At 42.0% G+C, this 22,091-nt stretch overlaps 1 protein-coding gene across 1 annotated transcript; it reads right to left on the bottom strand.

The window, feature by feature from the left end:
• On the bottom strand, nucleotides 1–22,019 carry LOC144112603 (uncharacterized). The gene is made up of 2 exons (XM_077645400.1): nucleotides 21,493–22,019; nucleotides 1–48 (listed from the first exon to the last, which is right to left on the bottom strand). Exons 1-2 carry the CDS (start codon nucleotides 22,015–22,017, stop codon nucleotides 1–3), a joined length of 573 nt encoding a protein of 190 aa, XP_077501526.1. The 5' UTR covers nucleotides 22,018–22,019.
• Between the last annotated feature and the right edge of the window lie 72 nt (nucleotides 22,020–22,091).

Below are 22,091 nucleotides of genomic sequence, written 5' to 3'. Positions count from 1 at the left end.
TTAACCATCACGCAGGGACCTTCGGCTGCCCAGGGATCCAGGGAGAACCTGCGTGTGAGAGACGTACACCTGATGAAGACGATTAGAGCGAAGCCGGCGAGAAGAGGAGAACGGCGTCCGGCGGCCGGCCGTGTTGCCCCTAAGAGCGGCATTTACTTGACATCTGTTCCGCGCCGTGTTCCCTGCTCCATATAAAACCTGTCCACTTAACACTATATAAAAATGTTTCTTTCATGCAGTTTGGTATCAGCAGTGAAGTGGTGTAACATGTAAATTTAGTGCTCCCGTCACATATGTACAAAGAGCTACAATAACTCCCTCACGGTTTTATTAACCTGTGTCTCTTAACCGTACTAGCCTTCCCCATGAGCCGGAATGCGAGCGACCGAACAAACAGCTGTCTTCGTGACCTCAATCACAGTCTGTTTACCGGGTACCTATAGTTGATTACCACGTAGTTATCTATATTTGCCAATGTATGAGAAAATGCGAAACACAAATTTTGTTCCTTCCCCCTTTAAAGGTGCAGTTGTGGAGTTTTGGAGGCCCGCTCAAGCCGATTTAATATAGCCTTTTCCTTGCCTCCTATTGGAAATGAATATTATTTATGTACAACATTTTCGAGTTAAAAACAATGAAGAATATCTACTTTAGCTGATTTTTCTTTCATTTCTACTGCACACGTGTATACGCTCTCATTATAGCCTGATATGTGCGGAGATAGGTGCTATTATGTCTAAATTACTGCAATCTTTTTCATCGTGCAGTTAAGTGCAATGCGCCCAAGCTTTTGAATAACGCTATCCTCGTTGCATACGCTGCACTGAAGTTCAACAAGGCGGCTTGATTGTACTTCTGAGTTCACTCATACTTTTACATTGACTAGAACGAAGTGTGCCCACTTTGTCGATGAGCTAGCCGTCCATGGTTCGCAATCATGCAGCTCGCGCATCCATCGGCTGACATGTATAACCGGTGGCTGTAGGATCCTTAACAATGCAACGTTCGCTGCATTGTGTGCAGGGAGCCGCCGCCAAGTCTGAGCTGATCCAGTTGTGCTTTATTTTCCCTCTTCCACAAGCTGAAAGAAAACACTACAGTCACCTCGCAGACGAAAACTCCTTTCAGTGATCGACAGCGTGCGTTTGCGTGACGCACTCTGCAGCTGGAAGACGTCAAGCTGAACGAAACAATTCCCAGCACGGTTTGAAGGGCGTGTTTGTAGTACTCATCTGCCAAAAGCACCTATTGGGGTTGGGAGAGTAAAGTCGTGGGTGCTCTAAACGCGGATTCAAAAGTGGCGCTGCGTGGCACGGAGAGTCAAAGTCCACGGCAGCAGCAAGACGGCGCGGCACAAACTTCAGTTTCGGTTTCGGTTATTTTTTTTTTAGCTAGCACGGCTTGTTCATGCACTGCCAAAAGCTGACATCCGGGACATGCTGCCCAACTTAAGGTGGCTTCACTTTCGGGCGCCCGATGCGGCATCCCAGTGGTTCTGCCGCCTCTAAAAAGGCACCTAAGCAAGGAATACGTGCGCAGCGCTCCAAGCGGAAATTACCTTTTTTTTTTACCTAGATTTTGATACACAGGCGGCATAGGCGTTTGACACCCTCTCTTCTAGTTCACTTTACCCGCGCACCACACTCGACACGACCACCGACGACCACACGACGACCACACGAGACCCTCTAAAGAACGCAACGGCTGCCACGCCGCTGCTAACACAAGAAGGCAAAAACAACATTCGATCATGCCGCTGCCGCCGCTGCTGAAGCGGCGCTGTACGCGGTTTTGAGATTAATTAATTTTCTACAGGAAATATATCGAAAGAATAAAGTTGAAATACATGAGAAGGAATTAAGGGTACATCAACTGTCCAGGTACAAAAAAAATTAGGGCAAGGTTGTTCTCTATCACCGCTGCTGTTCATGCTTTATATGATAAGTATGGAGAGAAGGCTACAAGGAAGCAATCTAGGCTATGATCTGTGCCGGGTTCGAACCCGACCGCGGCGGCTGCGTTTTTATGGAGGAAAAACGCTAAGGCGCCCGTGTGCTGTGCGATGTCAGTGCACGTTAAAGATCCCCAGGTGGTCAAAATTATTCCGGAGCCCTCCACTACGGCACCTCTTCTTCCTTTCTTCTTTCACTCCCTCCTTTATCCCTTCCCTTACGGCGCGGTACAGGTGTCCAACGCTATACGAGACAGATACTGCGCCATTTCCTTCCCCCCAAAACAAATTATTATTATTAGGTTATGATCTGTCATACACATTAGGCGGAAAGGTTGTTGAGCAAGGACTACCGGGTTTAATGTATGCGGACGATATTGTACTGTTAGCAAATAACCAGGAAGATTTGCAAACTTTGGTGAACTTCTGTGGAGACGAAGGAGACAGTCTAGGTTTCAGTTTTAGCGCAACTAGGTCAGGTGTGATGGTTTTCAACGGCACAACTGATCAGGAGCTTACAATACAGGGCCATGAAATACCCAGAGTGGCCGAATACAAATACCTCGGGGTATGGGCAAACAAAGGGCATATGTACACGGAAAAGCACGAACAGTCTCTCATAGCAAAAGGGCGAAGAGATGCCGGGATAATGAAACATAGGGCCTTGTGGGGGTACAACAGGTATGAAGTCCTCAGAAGTATTTGGAAAAGAATAATGGTGCCGGGGCTTACTTTCGGGAATGCGGTTCTATGCTTAAGGGCTGAAGTTCAGTTGCGATTAGAAGTAAATCAGAGAACTGTTGGAAGATTAGCACTAGGTGCGCACGGGAAAACCACAAACGAGGCAGTACAGGGGGATATGGACTTGGCAACGTTCGAAGCACGGGAAGCTCAGAGTAAAGTACTATACGAAGAACGCCTGGGGAAATTGGACGCTAACAGTTGGGCAGGTAATGTATTTAAATACCTGTACAGAAAGAGCGATGACACACAGTGGCGGAAACGAACTAGAAAGCTGACCAGTAAGTTTGCCAGGGACGAGGAAGGAGAAAGAAAGAGCATTAAACGGCAGGTTAAAAACGTCGAAGGTAAAAATTTGACAGATTCAATGGAAAAGAAGCATAGTGTAGAACTATATCGATGCTGGAAAAGGCAGATCAGGAAGGAAACGTTTTATGATAACTCAAGGGGCAGTGCCCTCCTCTTTGAAGTATAGGTCAAGGAGTCTTAGAACGTTCAGCTACAAAAAGAAATTTAACGAAGAAGATGACACATGTGCTGTGTGTGGTAAATCTGTAGAAACAACAGAACACCTCATTCTAAATTGTGATGATATCCATCCAGTTGTCGATGCATGCACAGTCACTCTTCCTGAGGCCTTAGGGTTTAGAGATAAAAATAGTCATGTAAATAAATCAGCGGTGGAAATTAGCAAAAAGAGATTGGAGGATTGGTGGCACAAAAGCAGAGCCGTGACATAAGTTTTAAGGGGAAAGAAATCGTATTTTAAAGAAAATGGCGAATTTTATTAACAACTTACAGCAGAGTTAAACAAAAATAAAGGAAAAAAACTGAGCATGGTGGCAACTACCACTGTCCAGTTTCAAAGGGGACGCTCCTACCTTCCATCCATCCATCCATCGCCCTTCGGCATCTTCCCGTGGCAGCCACCTTCCGTTTGTCCTTCCTTTTGCTTAAACGTAAAGATAGTAAAGCATAAGACGGTAAAGCATAGTGGTCTGGTTTCTCTACATCTCCTTTTCTATCCTTGTCTGCTACAAAGTGGACTAGCAACTCACCCCAATATACACCCTCTGGCACTGTATGTATGTAGTTACACTATTGTTTACAAAGTAAGTAAACTCGCACCTTTTTCCGATAGTGGGCTACATCTAGTGGTGATTTTTTTGTATCACATTAAGTTTATATCCTTCATCCCGCAAACAAGGTTGTTTTTTATGCTGTGCAGTCAACATACGTAGCCGATGACATTTTGCAAAACAGTAAGCGGTGTAGCTCATCTTTCACCATATTTGTGTGCACATATTTAGCTACCAGTTGCAGCATTATTTTCATCACAATTTCAAGTATAAAGTGCACATTCATAATAGAAATTATTTCTACAATCCTTCGGGTGTTTAGCTGTGGGTGCGATAAGTCCCAGCATTTGAAAATCAAAATTGGATATGAGGAAAGGAAATGACTCAGTAATTGTCTCACTTATCTTGGCGGACACCACATAAGAGAAGGGATAAAGAAGGCAGCGGAAGAAGAAAAGAGAGAGGTGCTGTTGTGGAGGGCTCGGACCACCTGGGCATCTTTAATCCACCAATATCACACAGCACACGGCGCCTTTTGTGTTTCGCCTCTGTTGAAACATGGCCGCCGCGGTAGGGTTCCAACCCTGTGATTTTCTGTACCACCTGCGAGTACACTAGCACTTGCTGCTGGTGATTCTCATAATGGGACAAGCAATGCTTTTGTATTAAAAAAAATACTGAAATATACGTCGCCACAACCAGCGGCTTTTGCAAGCAGTCTGCAGTGCATAGAGACAGTTCTTTTCATGCGATCCCCGAGGCTACGCCGCCATTCACCTATAAACAGTCATTGTGGAGTTTTTCTTGATCTTGATGTCACGAGTATTGAATTCAGGCGCGGGACAAATTTTTATATTCCAATTTTCTTGGCAATAAATGCATTTTTTGCTGCTGAACAGACGTCATCATAGCCAGAAAGAGCCACATAACAATTTTTATTGCGAACAATACAGTGTAACTTTGAGCTAACACTGCCCCGATAGAGTAAAAACATTGATGCTAGTTGAGCTTCTATGACCTGCAAACATGTCGAACAAGATTAGAGCTGCCATCAAGGAATGCTGCACTGTTTTTCTCCACAAATTTTTCAGACAGCCCTATAGACGGACGCAACCAGAACTTGGGGAATAATTTATAAGTGCCCAGTTCTGGTTGCCGCATGTTTATTTGTTAACAACCCTAACTTAAGTAAACATCCGTTGATGTGGAGAATGAAAAGTAACCAAATTCCACCAAACAAACCAACAAAACCTCTGTACAATGTTGTGTTAATAGGCAGGGAATGCAACCACACAGAGTAGTATAGTTGCGGGCATTGCGCAGAGCAAAACACTAGTGATGCCAAAAATTAGTTTCGAGGGGGAAACTAGAACTGCCTGTCAACATAAAAGCTCAGTTTAGGGAGAGGAGCAGCTTAGCTGTTCACAGAAATGGGAAACCAACGAGTACCAATGCTTTTGAGTTTTAATGCATAGAATAGTAATAAAAGGAATTAGTACTGCAAACAGCCAACATGTTGAGACCACTTTTTGACACCAGGGGTAACAAAATATTCATACGAAGGAACCAAGAACACACAAGAAATAAAATAAAATCTGAAAATACACTGAAAGACTTTTTGCCTTAGTGGAGTGAATGTTTCCAAAAGCACATCAGCTGAACAGCTTATAATGAATCGGATCAATTAGAACAACACTGACATCAATGGTGACAAACCCAATAGCCTTCTTGCCATTAACACCCAATGAAAATGTGACAAAGATAGCTTCCGTAATACATACACCTTACAAAGAAGCTAACTCAAAGCACAATTCCAGCACAACTGCTATTCTGACCAAAGAGGCTGAAAAAAGGCTGAAATATTCCACCAAATTTAGCATTTGCATGCAGCACAGAAAGTGTTCTGAGAAGTGGTACTGGTGCAGTTAAACTCTTTTAACGTTTATGATTAAAGAAAGTTGTTCTTAAAGAATAAAAACAAAAGCAAGCCATGCAAGCAATCCATGCAATCTTTTATTCTCTTCTCTCATACATTCTGCTAGTACCACTGGTACACCACACCGAAAAAACATCACAGCAGCATATTATCTTTTGATGTTATGCAAATAGAGCTGCTGCAATAGGAATCCGTAAAGTGATAAAACATTTAAGTAACACAAGTGTGCTTAGGGCACTAAATCTCAATAAACAATAAGGCCAGATTTTCTTCTTCTGATCTTCATCAGAAAGCTGAGAACACGAGGTAAAAATCCTGGACATATTATCACTGAAAACCTCTCTTTAATGGGAAGTGATGTCATCCCTATGTGTCACAATTTCCTCTAGTCCACATAAGTCTGGAAGCATAGTAGGCTAGCGGTTCCGAAAGAAGATACGAGCCCAGTGACAGTGTAGTGTCAACATTAAAGAATGCTTGCAAATTAAACTAACTACGGACATACAGTTTCATTTGCTTTATGGAGCTTAACGACCCAAAGCGACGCCAAAGTGAAGAGCTCTGGTAATTTCGACCACCTAGGGTGGTCGACATCGCACAGTACACATGCCTTCAACATTTCGCCTCCACTGAAATACGGCCGTCGCAGCCAGGATCGAACTTGTGCGCTTCGAGACAACAGTCGAGCTCCATTTTAGGATAGAACACTTGTCACAAGACACCTAGCTAGCACGCCCTTATCTGGTTGCCAGCAAGATTGCTACCAAAACTTCCTCCAAAGGGCACCATGGAACACTATTATTCCTTTAGTGTCGTGTCTTTTTGTGGTGTTTTAAATTCCACTTAACTGAGAACGCCTTTGAGCACAAATCACACTGGAATTGTTTTTCACCCTTGTGGGAGTGCACATGTGCCACAAGGGTTGCCTTTCGTGCAAATGCCATGGGGCACAGCTGGCATTGGAATCGCTTCTCACCAGTGTGGATGCGGAAATGATCTACCAGGTGGCTCTTTTGTACAAATGCATTGCCACAGTGGTCACAACGGTATGGACGATCACCCGTATGGGTGCGCAGGTGATTGTCCAAATTGTTCTTTACTGAAAATTTTCTGTCACAGTGGTCACAATGATATGGACGCTCACCCGTATGAGTGCGCAGGTGTCTGTCCAAATTGCTCTTCACAGCAAATGTGCTGCCACAGTGGTCACAACAGTATGGACGATCACCGGTATGGGTGCGCAGGTGTCTGACCAGGCCGTTCTTATAAGCGAATGTGCTATCACAGTCACTGCAATGATACGGGCGGTCGCCTGCGTGGGTGCGAACGTGCGCAGCCAGGACAGATCTCTTCTTGAAAATGTTGCCGCAGTGGGTGCACTGGTGAATCTGCTTTCCTGTGGGCTTGTCCCGGTGAGTACTCGTGCTTGTACTAATGGATGGCACGCTGTGGTTGACTGGGCACTTTTGATCAGGTGAATTTTGTCCGAGAAACACGCCAGCCTTGCAGTCTGTGGTGGCCATTCCTGCATTACAAAACCAGACCACTTTTATTAAAACGTGGGGCCCAATACGCCACAGCTCACATACTGCTAGGGCTATCAGATTGTGACTGTAGACAAGAGTGCTGTGCAATAGCTGCGTTACTTGAGTAGAGTTACATTTCATATGTAGAGCTTAATCCCTTCAGTCAAGAACAACCATCCACTAGAGGTAAATTTTTAGTTTCTATATTTCTATAAGGAACATATCCAACAGCTCAGAAAAAATTCCCACCGTTCCAGTTACCCAATTATTAGGGGTGTGTGAATGCTTAAATTTCAAATGTGAATATTAAGAAAAAAATACCTTCCAATATCGAATCGAATGTACGTTTTGTATAAAAACAATTTAAAAATATAAACGTGCAAACGTAACTCCATGTTCTTTATCAAAATAGTATCTGGTCTTTGCAACCAAAATATACAAAACTATAGTGACTCTACCATACTAAAAAAATCATGGTGTCCATAGAAATGTAGATTTCTTGATTGGACAGCATTAACAGCATGCAATAGGTGATGCAGACACGCAGAATAAGTAACAATACGAAACCATGAATTCATATGATGCAACATTTAAAGCTAACAGGAAGAATAGTAAAACCTCATTAAATCGGACTTCAAGGGGCCGTAAGATATTCCCTAATTATTCAAAGGTTAAGCTATAAATAGCCCCCTGCCTCATTTCTTCTCAAAGCTGGTTCATAGTTCATACCACAGTCATGGATTGCATAACAAACACATACATCATGAGCAATGGACATAAACAAGGTTTCCATTTTTGGTCAGAAAATTATAAAGAATTACATGTAAATATAATAATATTATACTTCATTCAGCAAAAAGTCACCTTCTGTTACCGCAAACCTAAAAATAGAATAGACGTCATGGTGCGAGTTAAACCTATGTAGCAACAGATACTGTTCAGCGAACCTGTGTGAGCAGTGTTATACACATGAAAAATAATGCCAAGCTCCAATGCCCAGCCACAACAAGCCACGCTACACTGTGTACTTTGAATTAGCAACTGCAGTGAAATGCACATTAAATGTGGCTTTCATTTGAGAGCAGTTTAAATATAACGGATTAAAATGCCACCCTGAATGTCTGGCTGAACAGTAATAAAAGCTGTTGCTGCAGCTTTGGCAGACATGCTTCATCGTAATGTTCCAAATGTGACTAAAGCAAAAACAAAAAACAACAGAGAAAATAACCAAATAATAAGAAACGCACTCGCATGGCACTGTAACAACAATGACAAGTAAGGCTAGACATTTCTTAAAGTTCCTTTAGCACCAGAATAGAGATTACGGATGGCCACTAATGGCACATTCATCCAATGGCTACTTATTGCACAGAATGTATTTTTGTTTACAACACCTTGCTCAATGAAAATTTTGAAATAGTTGGGGAAAATGATAACAAGGTGTCCAGTAAACTCATACTTTTCTTTATGCTTATACCATGTTGCCCCATGGTATCTTCAATAATAACCCTCATCGATGCTTAAAGTATCTGTGCTTTTCATGGATGGGGCATTATGCACACCATTTCGTCCATGGACGACAGGCACTAAGGTCTATTAACAGGTTAATTCACAGGCTATGAACATCAGGCCAAAGCATCTGTGAAGGCGAGGATTTATATTCAAGGCTTCTTCCTGTGGTAGCATGTATTCCTTTGGCTTGTCAATATTAGCCTGCGAAATTAACAGAGAAAAGCAGGGTTAAGTGAATAAAAACTGCAATGCCATAAACAGCGATGCTGAAATTCTTTCTTTACAAATGACTGCACGTTGGACAACACACAAAAAGTACCCGGAACCATCCATCAGTTACAGAGAAAAAAAGATATGAAAGAATGTGGACAAGAAAGAAATACCAGCAGACATCATGCTTATGATACAACTATCTAGCTTATACTATGGCTGGAAATCAACGCCTAGTGCAGCCCTAGACTGCAGCTCACTTATGGAGGTCAGTGGCTGTAGCTCTGGACTTGGGAGATGGGAAGCAGTGGGGCTTGGCTTATGCCAAAACATGGTGATAGCTTCGAATAATTTCGATCACCTGAGGTTCTTTAATGCGCTCTGACACCACATACCACATGGGTGTGCTTGCATCTAAATTCCATCGAAATGTGGTGACCGTTGCCAGGATTTCATTCGACAACATTGCACTCAGCAGCCAAACAAAAAAGCCATTGAGCCAGTACAGCAGTTCGCATGAATATCCATGTTTCACATGTTGCCAGATTGCTGCTGCTATTTTTTCACTTGTGAGGAAAGCGTTTCTGGCCTTGCAATGAAATAGGTACCGGATGTTGCATACACATTTGAAGATTTGCATGCACTGGAATGTTTGGCTCAGGCATGTTCATGAAAGTCCACAGTTGTGCATAACATTGAAAGTAATTGCAATCAAACTCCTCTCGAGCACGGGAGCTGGCTACAAACAAGGACATTTTTTGTAGCTCTTGGCTGCGTCAAGCTACATGCTGATTGCAGTTATGGCTAAACATGGTTGACAGGGCACTGAAATAACCCGTTTCGTTACATCTGCAGAAAATTGCATTGTGTTGCATTTCAGGGGGTCTTATGTCTCCTAATTTCCTGGAGGCTGTTTCACCATATGGAAGTTGTTTCAATTGCTTGTTTTGGAATCTGTTTCACATTGTGGAATTCCTTGAAAGCACTCTCTAAAGCAAGGCCTGGTAGCATTACAAGCACACTCCGAATGCCTCCGATGCTCTATAGAAATATCTGTATATTTATGCAATGTTTTGGGTCTAGTAGTAAGCATATCTGCTTCCTCTAGTGCTGCATACAGCTCTGGGCAGACAAAGGAGTTGACAGGCACCGTTTACGTGATCTGTGTTTTGTACTTGTCATTACAGTGTGTGAAAGGCCCAACAATGGGAAGTTTCGCGGGGCGATAATTTTCAAGAGAAGTGAGTAGCGCTTTCCGCTCTACCTGGTCCTGTGGAAGCAATGCACTGGTGTTAACGTGACCAGCAATGATGACCAAACAGGGAATTATCATGTGCGTGTAACAGTACTATCCTCTCTCGCGCAAGTATCGCTAATGTCTCCCCTCAGTTTCCACCAATTGGCCCAACGTGTGAAACGAAAAGTCTTCCAGACACAAGTACAAGGCTGATGTGACATGCAAGTTTAATACACTTGGCATACCACGCCATCTCTAATCAGGTACGTACTTGTGCAAAGAAAATAGGTCAGAGTGAAACTCGTCCAAACAATAGTATTAATACCATACCAATAGCAGAGAAAAATGACGATATTTTCTTTCGGCATAAAAAATTTGTGTGAACAGCAGATCCCACCTCAAAAGACAACACATAGTTAAGGTGATGACAAGAAGGATATAAAGTGAATCATTTGAAAAGTTTCCGCAGAAAACTGAATATACCCAGTATGTCAGGCAAGCATTGCCAGATATATATTTTTTTTCAGGGGATAAATTTCTGCACAGTAATAATCTGCCACTGAAAGAGAAGAAATTCCCCAAGTATTTAGGAATTTCCGAAACATAATTCAAACTTTGTGAAGCAGAAATGGGAGACGCTTAAGCATACCACAATGGTAAAGTATAAAGCGCCTCAGTTGTGATCTGTATCTCTCTGTATCCTCTTTCTTATCCGTCTGCTACAGAATACAATAAAAGATCACCCCAAAACACACCTTAACCCTTCGACACGTTATGTGCACAACAGCACATAAAGCAAACTCACAGCTTTTTCCGAGAGTGGGCTGCATCTAGTAGCCTTTCTTTGTTTTGAGGTGAACTTCACATCCTTCATAATGCAAATACGCTAGATATTTTTTTATGCCATACAGTGAATGCAGTGAATATTTCGTGAAACAGTGAGCGGTGTAGTATATCATCAGCCATTCTTCTGCAAAAATATTTTGCCACAATTTAAGCACAACTTTTTGCCTCAATTTCAAATGTAATGCACACCTTCGAAATAGAAATTAATTTCATGGACCCTCGTGAGTTTACCTTCTAAGTCAAAGCATATTTATGTTGCTATTTTAGTCAATTACGACACTTTGTATAAAATTTTGCACCTTCATGCCATAATATGTCCTAGATTCTTGCGCTGGAAAACTGACAGGCTGTCTTCATAAAAACCTGAATATATTATTTAGGTTGAAAAATATTCCATTTCGATTAAACAAGAAATGGTGCATTCCATACATAACCATTTTTGTTGCAAACACTACAGTGTAACTTTGAGCTAACACTGCCCAACAAAGTGAAAACATCGATGCCAGTTAAAACTTTATCGTGTGCATACATATCGAGCTGCACTCTAGTAATACCACATTGCATTTGTCCACAAATTTTTCACACAGCAGTAATGCAACCAGATCTTGGGGAATAATTTTTAATTGTGTGGTTCTGGTTGCTGCTCATATAAATGTTAATTACCCTAACTTACGTAAACGACTACTGATATACAGAATGAACACTTGGCATATTTCTCCAAACCAACAAACAAAACATCTGCCCACTGTTGTGACACTAGTGAGGGAATGCAACCACACACAGTAGTACTCTTGAAGGCACAGCTCTGAGCAGTGCAACAAGCGATGCCAGAAACCATTTTCTGGGGGTTGGGGTGCTAAAAGTCACACAAATGGCAAACGAAAGAGTGCCAGTGCTGTGGAGTTTTAAAGTACAGGACACAAATAAAAGGCATTAGTACTACAACAAACAGTCAGTATGTCAAGACCTGTTTTTGGCAGCAGGTTTAACAAATTACTCATGGGAAGCAACCAACAACACACAGGAAGAAATAGAATGGAATCTGAAAACACACTGAAAGATTTCTCGCCACAGTGGTCTAAATGTTTCTAAAAGCACATCAGCTGAACAGCTTATAATGAATCAGAGCAGTTAGAACAACACTGACATCAGTGGTGACAAACCCAATAGCCTTCTTGTCATTAACACCCAATGAAAATATGACAAGACTAGCTTCAGTAACATGTGCAGCTTACAAAGAAGCTAACTCAAACCACAATTTCAGCACAAGTGCTATTCTGACAAAATGGCTGAATATAGTGAGGACACAATATTCCACAAAATATGCAATTTGCATGCAACACAGGTACGGTGATCTGTCAAGTGACACCAGTTCTTCAAATTTTTTGTTCAAAAAACGTAATTCTTAAAGCCTAAATACAAAAGCAAGCAACGTAATCTTGAGGCTCAACTTTTGTTCTCCCCTCTCATACGTTTTGATAGCAGTATTCCAATGCCAAATTGAAAACACAACACATCCGCAGTTTTCAATTTTGACACTAAGCAAACAAAGCTGTAGTGATATACGGCAGCACACCAAAACCATTTTTAAAAATTTCGGGGCAATCAATTGGACTGATGTGGAGGGCATGTGATAGCCTTTGCTTTCCATTCTCCAATGTATTCCATTAATAATAATAATAATTGGTTTTTTGAAGAAAGGAAATGGCACAGTATCTGTCTCATATATCCTAGAACACCTGAACTGCGCCCTAAGGGAAGGGATAACGGAGGGAGTGAAAGAAGAAAGGAGGAAAGATGTGCCGTAGTGGACGGCTCTGGAATAATTTCGACCAGCTGGGGATCTTTAACGTGCACTGACATCGCAAAGCACACAGGCGCCTTAGCGTTTTGCCACCATAAAAATGCAGCCGCCGTGGTCGGGTTCGAACCTGGGAACTCCAGATCAGTAGCCGAGCACCCCAACCACTGAGGCACCGCGGCGGGGCAATGTATTCCATTCCGACTCTATTTTTTCACTCACCAACACTCCAATTCTGAATAAATTCCAATTACACACAATCTGCCAATATTATATTGCAGCAATGCCATCTCTTTAAAAACACAAGTACACTTGGGACAATAAAATTCAACAGACAGTCAGGCCACCCTTTTTTTCCCCATCTTCATCATAAACCTGAGACCTAGTACCAGCAATAAATATATTAGACATACTGCTGTTGAATGCCTTTCTTCAATGGGAAGTGATGCCACCCCATATGTCAGATTATTTTTTTTTTCGTTCACGTAAGTCTGGAAGTCCAATATACTTGTGGCTCTGGAAGAAGAAATGAAATAGCCCAGCACCAGTGCAGTACAAGGGCATGTCGGCGTCCCATTCAGGCAAAGAGCGCGTCAACATTCAAGAATGGCCGCAAATCAAACTAGCTACCGACATAGCTTAATAAGGAACACTTGTCACAGGTCACCTAGCTAGCATGCTGCCAGCTGGTTGTCAACAGGACCGCTACCAAAATGCATTCCAAAGGGCACCAGGGAACTCAGCTGTTCTGTTAGTGTCCTGGCTCTTTATGGTGTTTTAAACTGCACTTAACTGAGAACGCCTTAGAGCACAAGTCACAATGGAATGGTTTTTCATGCCTGTGGGACCGCACGTGCACCATAAGGGTTAGCTTTTGTTCAAAGGCCATGGGGCACAGCTGGCAATAGAAAGGCTTCTCACCAGTGTGAATGCAGACATTTCTTACCAAAGTATTTTTTCTAGAAAAGGCACTGTCACGAAAACTGCAACGGTAGGGACGATCACTTGTATGGGTGCGCAGGTGTCTGACCATGCTGTTCCTTGTTGCGAACGCGCTATCACAGTTACTGCAATGATACGGGCGATCGCCTGTGTGGATGCGAATATGCGCTACGAGGTCAGATCTCTTCTGGAAAATCTTGCCGCAGTGGGTGCACTGGTGAATCTGCTTGCCTGTGGGCTTGTCCCAGTGAGTACTCAAGCTTGTACTAATGGATGGCACACTGTGGTTGGCAGGGTGCTTGTCATCAGGTGGACTTTGTCCAGGAAACACGCCAACGTTGTGGTCTGCCATGACTGATCCTGCATTTCAAAACCAGAGCACTTTCATCAAAACCTCAGGCCCAAGATACCACAGCTTGCTTGCAACTAGAGAACAAAAACCATATTTAGTATGCTCAGTCTAGGCCCTTTAGTCGAGAACTGTCCAGTGGAAGTAAATCTTCAAACTTTTTGGATTTACGTAAGGGACATGGCAACATAGCAAAGAAATAATTCCCAGCAACTTCGATGCACAATTATTAGGAGTCTGCGAATATTTAAATTGTAAATATGAATAAAAAATTTTAAGAAGATATAAATAAGCAATCATTGCACAGACTTCTTTTTTTAAAAAAAAGTGTATATCCTTTGCAACCAAAAGAAAAAACACTATACTGACTCAGCACTATACAATAAAAAATGGCGTGCACAGAATTGTGTATTGTATGATTAGACAGCATTAACCCAGGTTTTTAATAATTTCGTGATTTCCAGCTCTGATCCTTTTTATATGTAAAGGAGGAGAGATCAAGCTAACAGAAACAGTACTGTAAAGTATGCCACAGGTGATGTGATCACGCAACATGAGAAACAAAATGAAATCAATGAATTCAGATGAAGCAACAATTAAAGGTAACATTATGGGTAGAAAAACCTAGTTAAATTGAATTTCCAGGGACTGGAAGAAACTACCGATTTATCCAACGGTTGAGTTATAAAACGCCCCCTCCCACATTACTGATAAAAAAAATTGCGGTAAATCCTTGTGAGGAGGCTCAAAGTGCAAACAGTGATAAGCCCGTGACAAATGTGCAGTTTCTGCATACTGGAAGAACAACACAGACACAATGTTTCCCTAATTTCCTCACAAATCAGTTTTCCTTTTCCATATTAATATTATGTTAAGTTGCAGAAGTATTTCTCACATGTTGTGAGGCATATTTTGGGAATATTTTCTGGATGCAATAACTGCTAGGACCTGATTCATCCAATCTGTTGGTCCAGTTGGATCCAGTGAGGTTGAATTGGTCGGGTGGCTAAAAACACAGCTAGAACCAATTCGAAGATCCAAATGAAACCAGTTCGAATGTCCAATTGGATCAAAAGAAAATTCCCAACCTTTTTTTTCTGACTGTGGTTAGTGTAGCAGGGGGCAATAAAAAGTTAGATGGCCTGATGAGATTCAGAAGTTTGTGGGCATACAGTGGGCACAGCTGGCAAAGGACAGGGATAATTGGGGAGACATGAAAGAGGCCTTTGGCCTGTAGTGGGCGTTGTCAGACTGCTGCTGCTGATGATTAAAAGATGTGTTCTCATTCTGTGATGGTTTGAAGCAGGTGGTCACCCATCATGCTCTCAGCTCGTGTGATGTGACCAGCCCACCTGCAGAAATTTGCTAAACATCCAAGACAATCGGTGCCCGCGTGAAAACGGTTGACCCGATGAATGACAGAAACAAATGCCTTTGTACAGTTTACCAGGCACCTTAAACTTAATGTTTGGATAATTTGCCCATATATTTTGGTTCTGCCATGAATGGATTAATGAAAGTCAGCAAAATATTTGATTGCTGCTAACTAAATATTTCAAAACTTTCGAAAATAAAAAACTCAGATACTAAATTCTCGAACTGAGTACGAGCCGAATAACAAACATGTTCAATTCGATATAGGATTTTTTCGAACATTTACACTCCCACCCTTATTTTCAATATCGACATCCTCTCATAAGCCTGTATCTGACGCAACTTCAAGGCCTCAAACCGTTCAGACTCATTCCTGTCACTAGAGTACCATTTTAGAACTAAGGTATCAAAACAAGCAAATGAAAGCACGCATGAAGTACTCTTGCCAGAGCTATTATTAATATTATTAAAGAAGATCGTTAATGTATACGGGAGTTTAACGTCCCAAAGCAACTCAGGCTATCAGGGATGCTCTAGTGAAGGGCTTCGGAAATATCGACCACCTGGGGTTCTTTAACGTGCACTGACATCGTATAGTACACATATTAATAAAAAAGAGGCATACACCAAACACTTTTTCGTTAATTTTACAAGACTGGCTTGAGACGGTTCTCAAAGCCTGCTGCAAAGGGTTCCATATATGTAGGTAGCAGCCATTTTGAGCAAAAAAATTCACGGCAGTAGGTAAAACAGACACAAATTTAATGTGCGCACATGAACGAACTGTGACTGGAGGGATTAAAAAGTGCACAGTTGTGAAGTGAAATTTCCTTCTTTGAATTCTGGATACAGTTCGCATTTCAGCTGGCAAAAAGCTCATGTTACCGGCAGACCGTAAGAGTGCAAAACCCTATCTCAAAGCTGGTTCATACCTCGTCGCATACCAAACTAACATACACTTAGTAATAGACGTAAACATAGTTTCCATGCTGAGACACAAACGTCTTAAAAATTACACTTAAAGATAAGGACAATTTTTAAAATTACAGGTAAAGATGAGGACGCTACAGTTCATTCCGCAGACACGTGCTATTAACACAAACCGAAAAATGGAATTGACGTCAAGGTTTCAGACAAACTCATGTAGCAACAGATACTGTTTAGCCAGCTAGTGTCATCAGTGTTATACACATAAAAAATATCATCAGACTTCTATGTGCACTTTGAATTAGCAACCAATTAAGGCTTTCGCTCAAGAGCAGGTAAAACAGAACAGGTTAAAGTTCAACACCGAAAATCTGCTTGAACAGTAATAAAAGCTGTTGCTGTAGCTTTGGTAGAGATACTTCATCATAAAGCCTCAGACATGACTAAAGCAAAAACAAGAAACGGCAGAGAAAATAAACAAAATTATCAGAAATGTGCATGGTACTGTAACAACAAAGACAAGTAAGGCAAGACATTTCCAAAAACTAAAAGTCATTTATCACCAGAAGCCAGATCAAGGATGGTTCACCACACATACATCCATTCAATGGCTCATCATTGCACAGAATGTATTACTTTTACTGCACCTTATTAATTCAGCAAAAATCTTCTGGTAGCATATATTCCTTGGCTCGTTGATATTACCCTGCAAAATTAACAGAGAAAAGCAGCGGAAGTAAAATAAAAACTGTAATGCCCAAAGAAGCTATGTTAATATGCTTCCTTTATATATGACTGCACTTTGGACAACACATAAAAAGAACTCAAGACCATTCATTACATAAAGAAGCAAAAGATATGAAAGAATCTGGACAAGAAAGATATGCAAACAGGCACTGTTCTCAACATACTACTCAGCTTATACTATGGTCAGAAATCTGTGCCTAGAGCAGCCCTAGGCTGCAGCTAACATTTGGAGGTGTCTGGTTGTAACTCTAGACTTGGGAGATGGGGAGCAGTGAGGCTTCGTTTCTGCCAAAACATGGTACCTATTAGTTTCCAATAATTTGTTACGTTGGTTTTCTTTGATGTGCACCGACACCACACAGCACATAATTTCTTTGTATTCAACTTATGTCACAATGTAGCCACAGTAGCCAGGATTTAAATTCGCAACATTGCACTTGGCAGCCAAACGCCACAACCACTTAGCCATCGCGGCAGTTTGCATATGTGTTTTATCGCATACCACACCACCTCTAATAAGGTACATACTAGCAGGAAGACAGGACACTATGAACAAACATGTACGGCATGAACAGAGCAAAACAAGTCAAATGTGTTTCTTCGTTGCATCCAGTCCTCTTCGCGCAAGTACGTACCTTATTAGAAATGAACCCGCTCACCTAAACAGAAGTATTAAAGGGGCTGTGCAGGGTGCTCTAATTAAGTTGTGGTATGCATGTGATATTGAAGCACGTCACTTCACGAATAGTGTTTAGCAAAACATATTTAAATACGCTTTGTAGAAGCTGAGTTATCTGTAGTTAAAATTCGAATTTCAGCACCTTGGCGCCTTTCCCCCTCCTCTCGTCACTTTTTGCACGCTGGAAGGTAGGCGCTCCTTCGCCGACCCCCCTCTGAGAGCGAAGCTTCCCGACACACAGGAGCAAAGCGGCTTATTGGCCGTGGCCACTGTAGCTGCCTAATGTCTGCAAGAATCTAACCAATGGCCACCTCTCACCTTGTCTACGCAGATGCGGGGGACGCAGGAGGGTGCTAGGATGAAAAAGTCGCCGGGAAGGACTCGCCAACTTTTAGGCGTGATTGTGGGTCGTCTGCTGCGTGTAGAAGAGCAGTATTTGGGTCGTGTTTTCATGGCAACGCAGCGGAGTCATTAAGCGAGTTAATGTGCTCTCCTCGGAAGACGTTTCGGAGCCCCTTTAATACCACACCAATACCCGAAAAAAATGACCAGATCTTCTATTTAGCTTAAAGAATAGTGTGAATAGCATATCTCGCCTCAAAAGATGACACAGTGTTAAGGTGATGACTAGAAGGATGTGAAGTGAATCATTTGAAAAATTGTAGGAAACTGGTCACAATGTACTCAGCATGTCAGGCAAGCATTGCCAGATTTTTTTTGTCCAGGGAATAAATTTTTCCACAGTAATTATTTGAAACTGAATGGGAATCAATTCACAAAGTATTGAGGAATTTCCGAAACATTCTTCAAATTTTGTCAAGCAGAAATGGGAGATGCTTAAACATAGAAAAATGGTGAAGCATAAAGTGCCACAATAATGATCTGGTATCTCTCCGTTTCCTATTTTTTATCCCTGTCTGCTACAAAGTGGAATAGCAACTCGCTCTAAAATACACTTTAACCTTCCGACACGTTAAGGGCACGATGTCGTATAAAGCGAACTCGTAGCTTTTGCAGAGAGTGGGCAGCATCTAACAGTGACTTCTTTGTTTCAGGTGAATTTCGAATCCTTCAAGTTACAAATAAGCTAGATTGTTTGGGCCACATAGTGAATGCAGTAAATATTATTTCACAAAACAGTGAGTGTGGTAGGAAGCCATTTGCCATTTTTCTGAGTACATATTTTGCGGGCAGTTGTAAAACGATTTGTTTACTCTCAATGTCAAGCATAATGTGCACTTTTGAAAAAGAAATTACGTCCACGACCCTTCGGATGTTTACTTTACAAGTCGCAGCTTATCTATGATGCTGTTTTCAATTACGACACTTTGTATACAATTTCCCACATTTCCGCAATAAACACCCAGCGCTTTGCGCACAAAAACTAACAAATTGTCTTCCTTAAGGCATAAAAATAATATTGAGGCTGAAAAATATTTGATTTTGATGAAAACAAGAAATAGTACACCAAAAGGAAACACAAGAGAATTTGAAGCCGACCCAAATAGATATATCACCACACTCTACCGACATGAAAAATAGGTGTCACTACTAGCAGCCGTCTTCGCAAGCAAACATGCAGTGCATCAAGAAAATTTTTTTCATGTGGATCGCTGAGGATACACTGCCATTCACTTATGAAAAGAAACGGCGGATCTGTTTTGATCCTGATATCCCGAGATTGAATCAGGTGGAGGGAACATTTTTCATCCAATTTTCTTGGCAATAAATGCATTTTTTTCCTGGTGGAGAAACATCAGTACAGCAAGAAAAAGCCACATAACCATTTTTATTGCAAACAATACAGCGCAACTGTGAGCTAAACTTGCCCGATAAAAGAAAGACAATTATGCCAGATGAACCTTTATGACCAGCATACATGTCAAACAAGATTAGAGCTGCTCTCTAGAAATGCCGCACTGTGTTTCTCCACAAGTGTTTCAGACAACAGTAATGCAACCACTTTGGGGAATAGTTTTTAAGTAGGCAGTTCTAATTGCTGCCCATCCAATTGTTACCAATCCTAACTCATGTAAATGACTCCTGATGCAAAGAATGAAAGCATCTTTCTCCAAGCCAACCAACAAAACAATTGTTCACTGTTGTGTCAGTAGTGAAGGAATGCAACCACACAGAGTAGTAATCTTGCAGGCACAGAGCTGAATAATGCAGCTAGTGATGCCACAAATCATGGGGAGGGCTAAAACCTACACAGATGGGAAACCAAAGAGTATCAATGCTTTTGAGTTTTGATGCACAGAGCACAAATAAAGGAAATAAGCACTGCAAACAGCCAGAATGTCGCGACCACTTTTTGGCAGCAGGTGCAACAAAATACTCATACTCACAAGAAGAAATAAAATGTGAACTGAAAACAACTGAAAGACTTCTCGATGCTACGAAGTGATTGTTTCTACAAACGCATTGGCTGAACAGCCTATGATGAATCAAAGCAATTACAGCAACACTGGCATCAGTGGTGACAAACCCAAAAGCCTTCTTGTCATAAACACCTTGTGAAAATGCAACAAGGCTAGCTTCCGTAATATGTACGCCTTACGAAGAAGCTAACTCAAAGCACAATTCCAGCACTACTGCTACTCCAACAAAAAGGCTGAAAATAGGCCACGATATTCCACAAAATATGCCATTTGCACGCAGCACAGAAAGAGCAATCTGACAACTGATACCAGAGCAGTGAACCTCTTTCAATGTTTTTGGTTCAAAAAAAGTAATTCTTAAAACCAAAAAACAAAGCTAGCCATGCAATCTTTTGTTCTCTTCTCTCATACATTCTGCTAGAACTAGAATGCCGCACTGAAAAAATCACACAGCAGCATGTTTTCTTTTGACGTTATGCAAATAGAGCTGCTGCAATGGGAATCTGTAAAACGATAAAACATTTAAGTAACACAAGTGTGCTTAGGGCAACAAATCTCAATAAACAATAAGGCCAGATTTTCTTCTTCTGATCTTCATCAGAAAGCTGAGAACACGAGGTATAAATCCTGGATACATTATCACTGAAAACCTTTCTTTAATGGGAAGTGATGTCATCCCTATGTGTCACAATTTCCTCTAGTCCACATAAGTCTGGAAGCATAGTAGGCTAGCGGTTCCGAAAGAAGATACGGAATAGCCCAGTGCCAGTGTAGTGTCAGCATTAAAAATTAATGCTTGAAATTTAACTAACTACGGACATAGGGTATCATTTGGTTTATGGAGTTTAACATCCCAAAGCGACTCACGCAAAGAGCGACGCTGTAGTTAAGGGCTCTGGTGATGTCGACCACCTGGGGTCCTTTAAAGATGCACCGACATCGAACAGTACACATGCCTTCAACATTTCGCCTCCACTGAAATGTGGCTGTCGCAGCCGGGATTGAACCCGCACGTTTCAGGACAGTAGTCGAGTACCATGTTAGGATAGATCACTTCTCATAGGTCACTTAGCTAGCATGCTGTTATCTGGTTGCCAACAGGATAGCTACCAAAACGTGTTCCAAAGCGCACCATGGAACAATGCTATTCCTTTAGTGTCTTGTCTCTTTGTGGTGTTTTAACTTCCACTTAACTGAGAACGCCTTTGAGCACGAGTCACACTGGAATGGCTTTTCACCCTTGTGGGACCGCACGTGTGCCACAAGGGTTCCCTTTTGTGCAAATGCCATGGGGCACATTTGGCACTGGTATGGCTTCTCACCAGTGTGGATGCGGACGTGCTTTACCAGGTGGCTCCTTTCTACAAATGCACTGCCACAGTGGTCACAACAGTACGGACGATCACCCGTATGGGTGCGCAGGTGATTGTGCAAACTGCTCTTTACTGAAAATTTGCTGTCACAGTGGTCACAACGGTACGGTCGATCACCCGTATGCGTGCGCAGGTGTCTGACCAGGCTGTCCTTATAAGCGAATGTGCTATCACAGTCACTGCAATGATACGGGCGGTCGCCTGTGTGGGTGCGAATGTGCTTCACTAGGTATGATCTCTGCTTGAAAACGTTGCCGCAGTGGGTGCACTGGTGAATCTGCTTGCCTGTGGGCTTGTCCCAGTGAGTATTCACGCTTGTACTAGTGGATGGCACACTGTGGTTGAGAAGGCGCTGTTCATCAGGTGGACTTTGTCCAAGAAACACGCCAAAGTTGCGGTCTGCCATGACTGATCCTGCATTTCAAAACCAGAGCACTTTCATTAAAACCTAGGGCCCAAGATGCCAGAGCTTGTTTATAA

This window comes from Amblyomma americanum, unplaced genomic scaffold (genome assembly GCF_052857255.1).
Source record: "Amblyomma americanum isolate KBUSLIRL-KWMA unplaced genomic scaffold, ASM5285725v1 scaffold_428, whole genome shotgun sequence".
NCBI classification, from domain to species: Eukaryota; Metazoa; Arthropoda; class Arachnida; order Ixodida; family Ixodidae; genus Amblyomma; species Amblyomma americanum.
The sequence above is the reverse complement of the archived record's forward strand: the minus strand, read 5'-3'. Positions and strand labels throughout refer to the sequence as shown.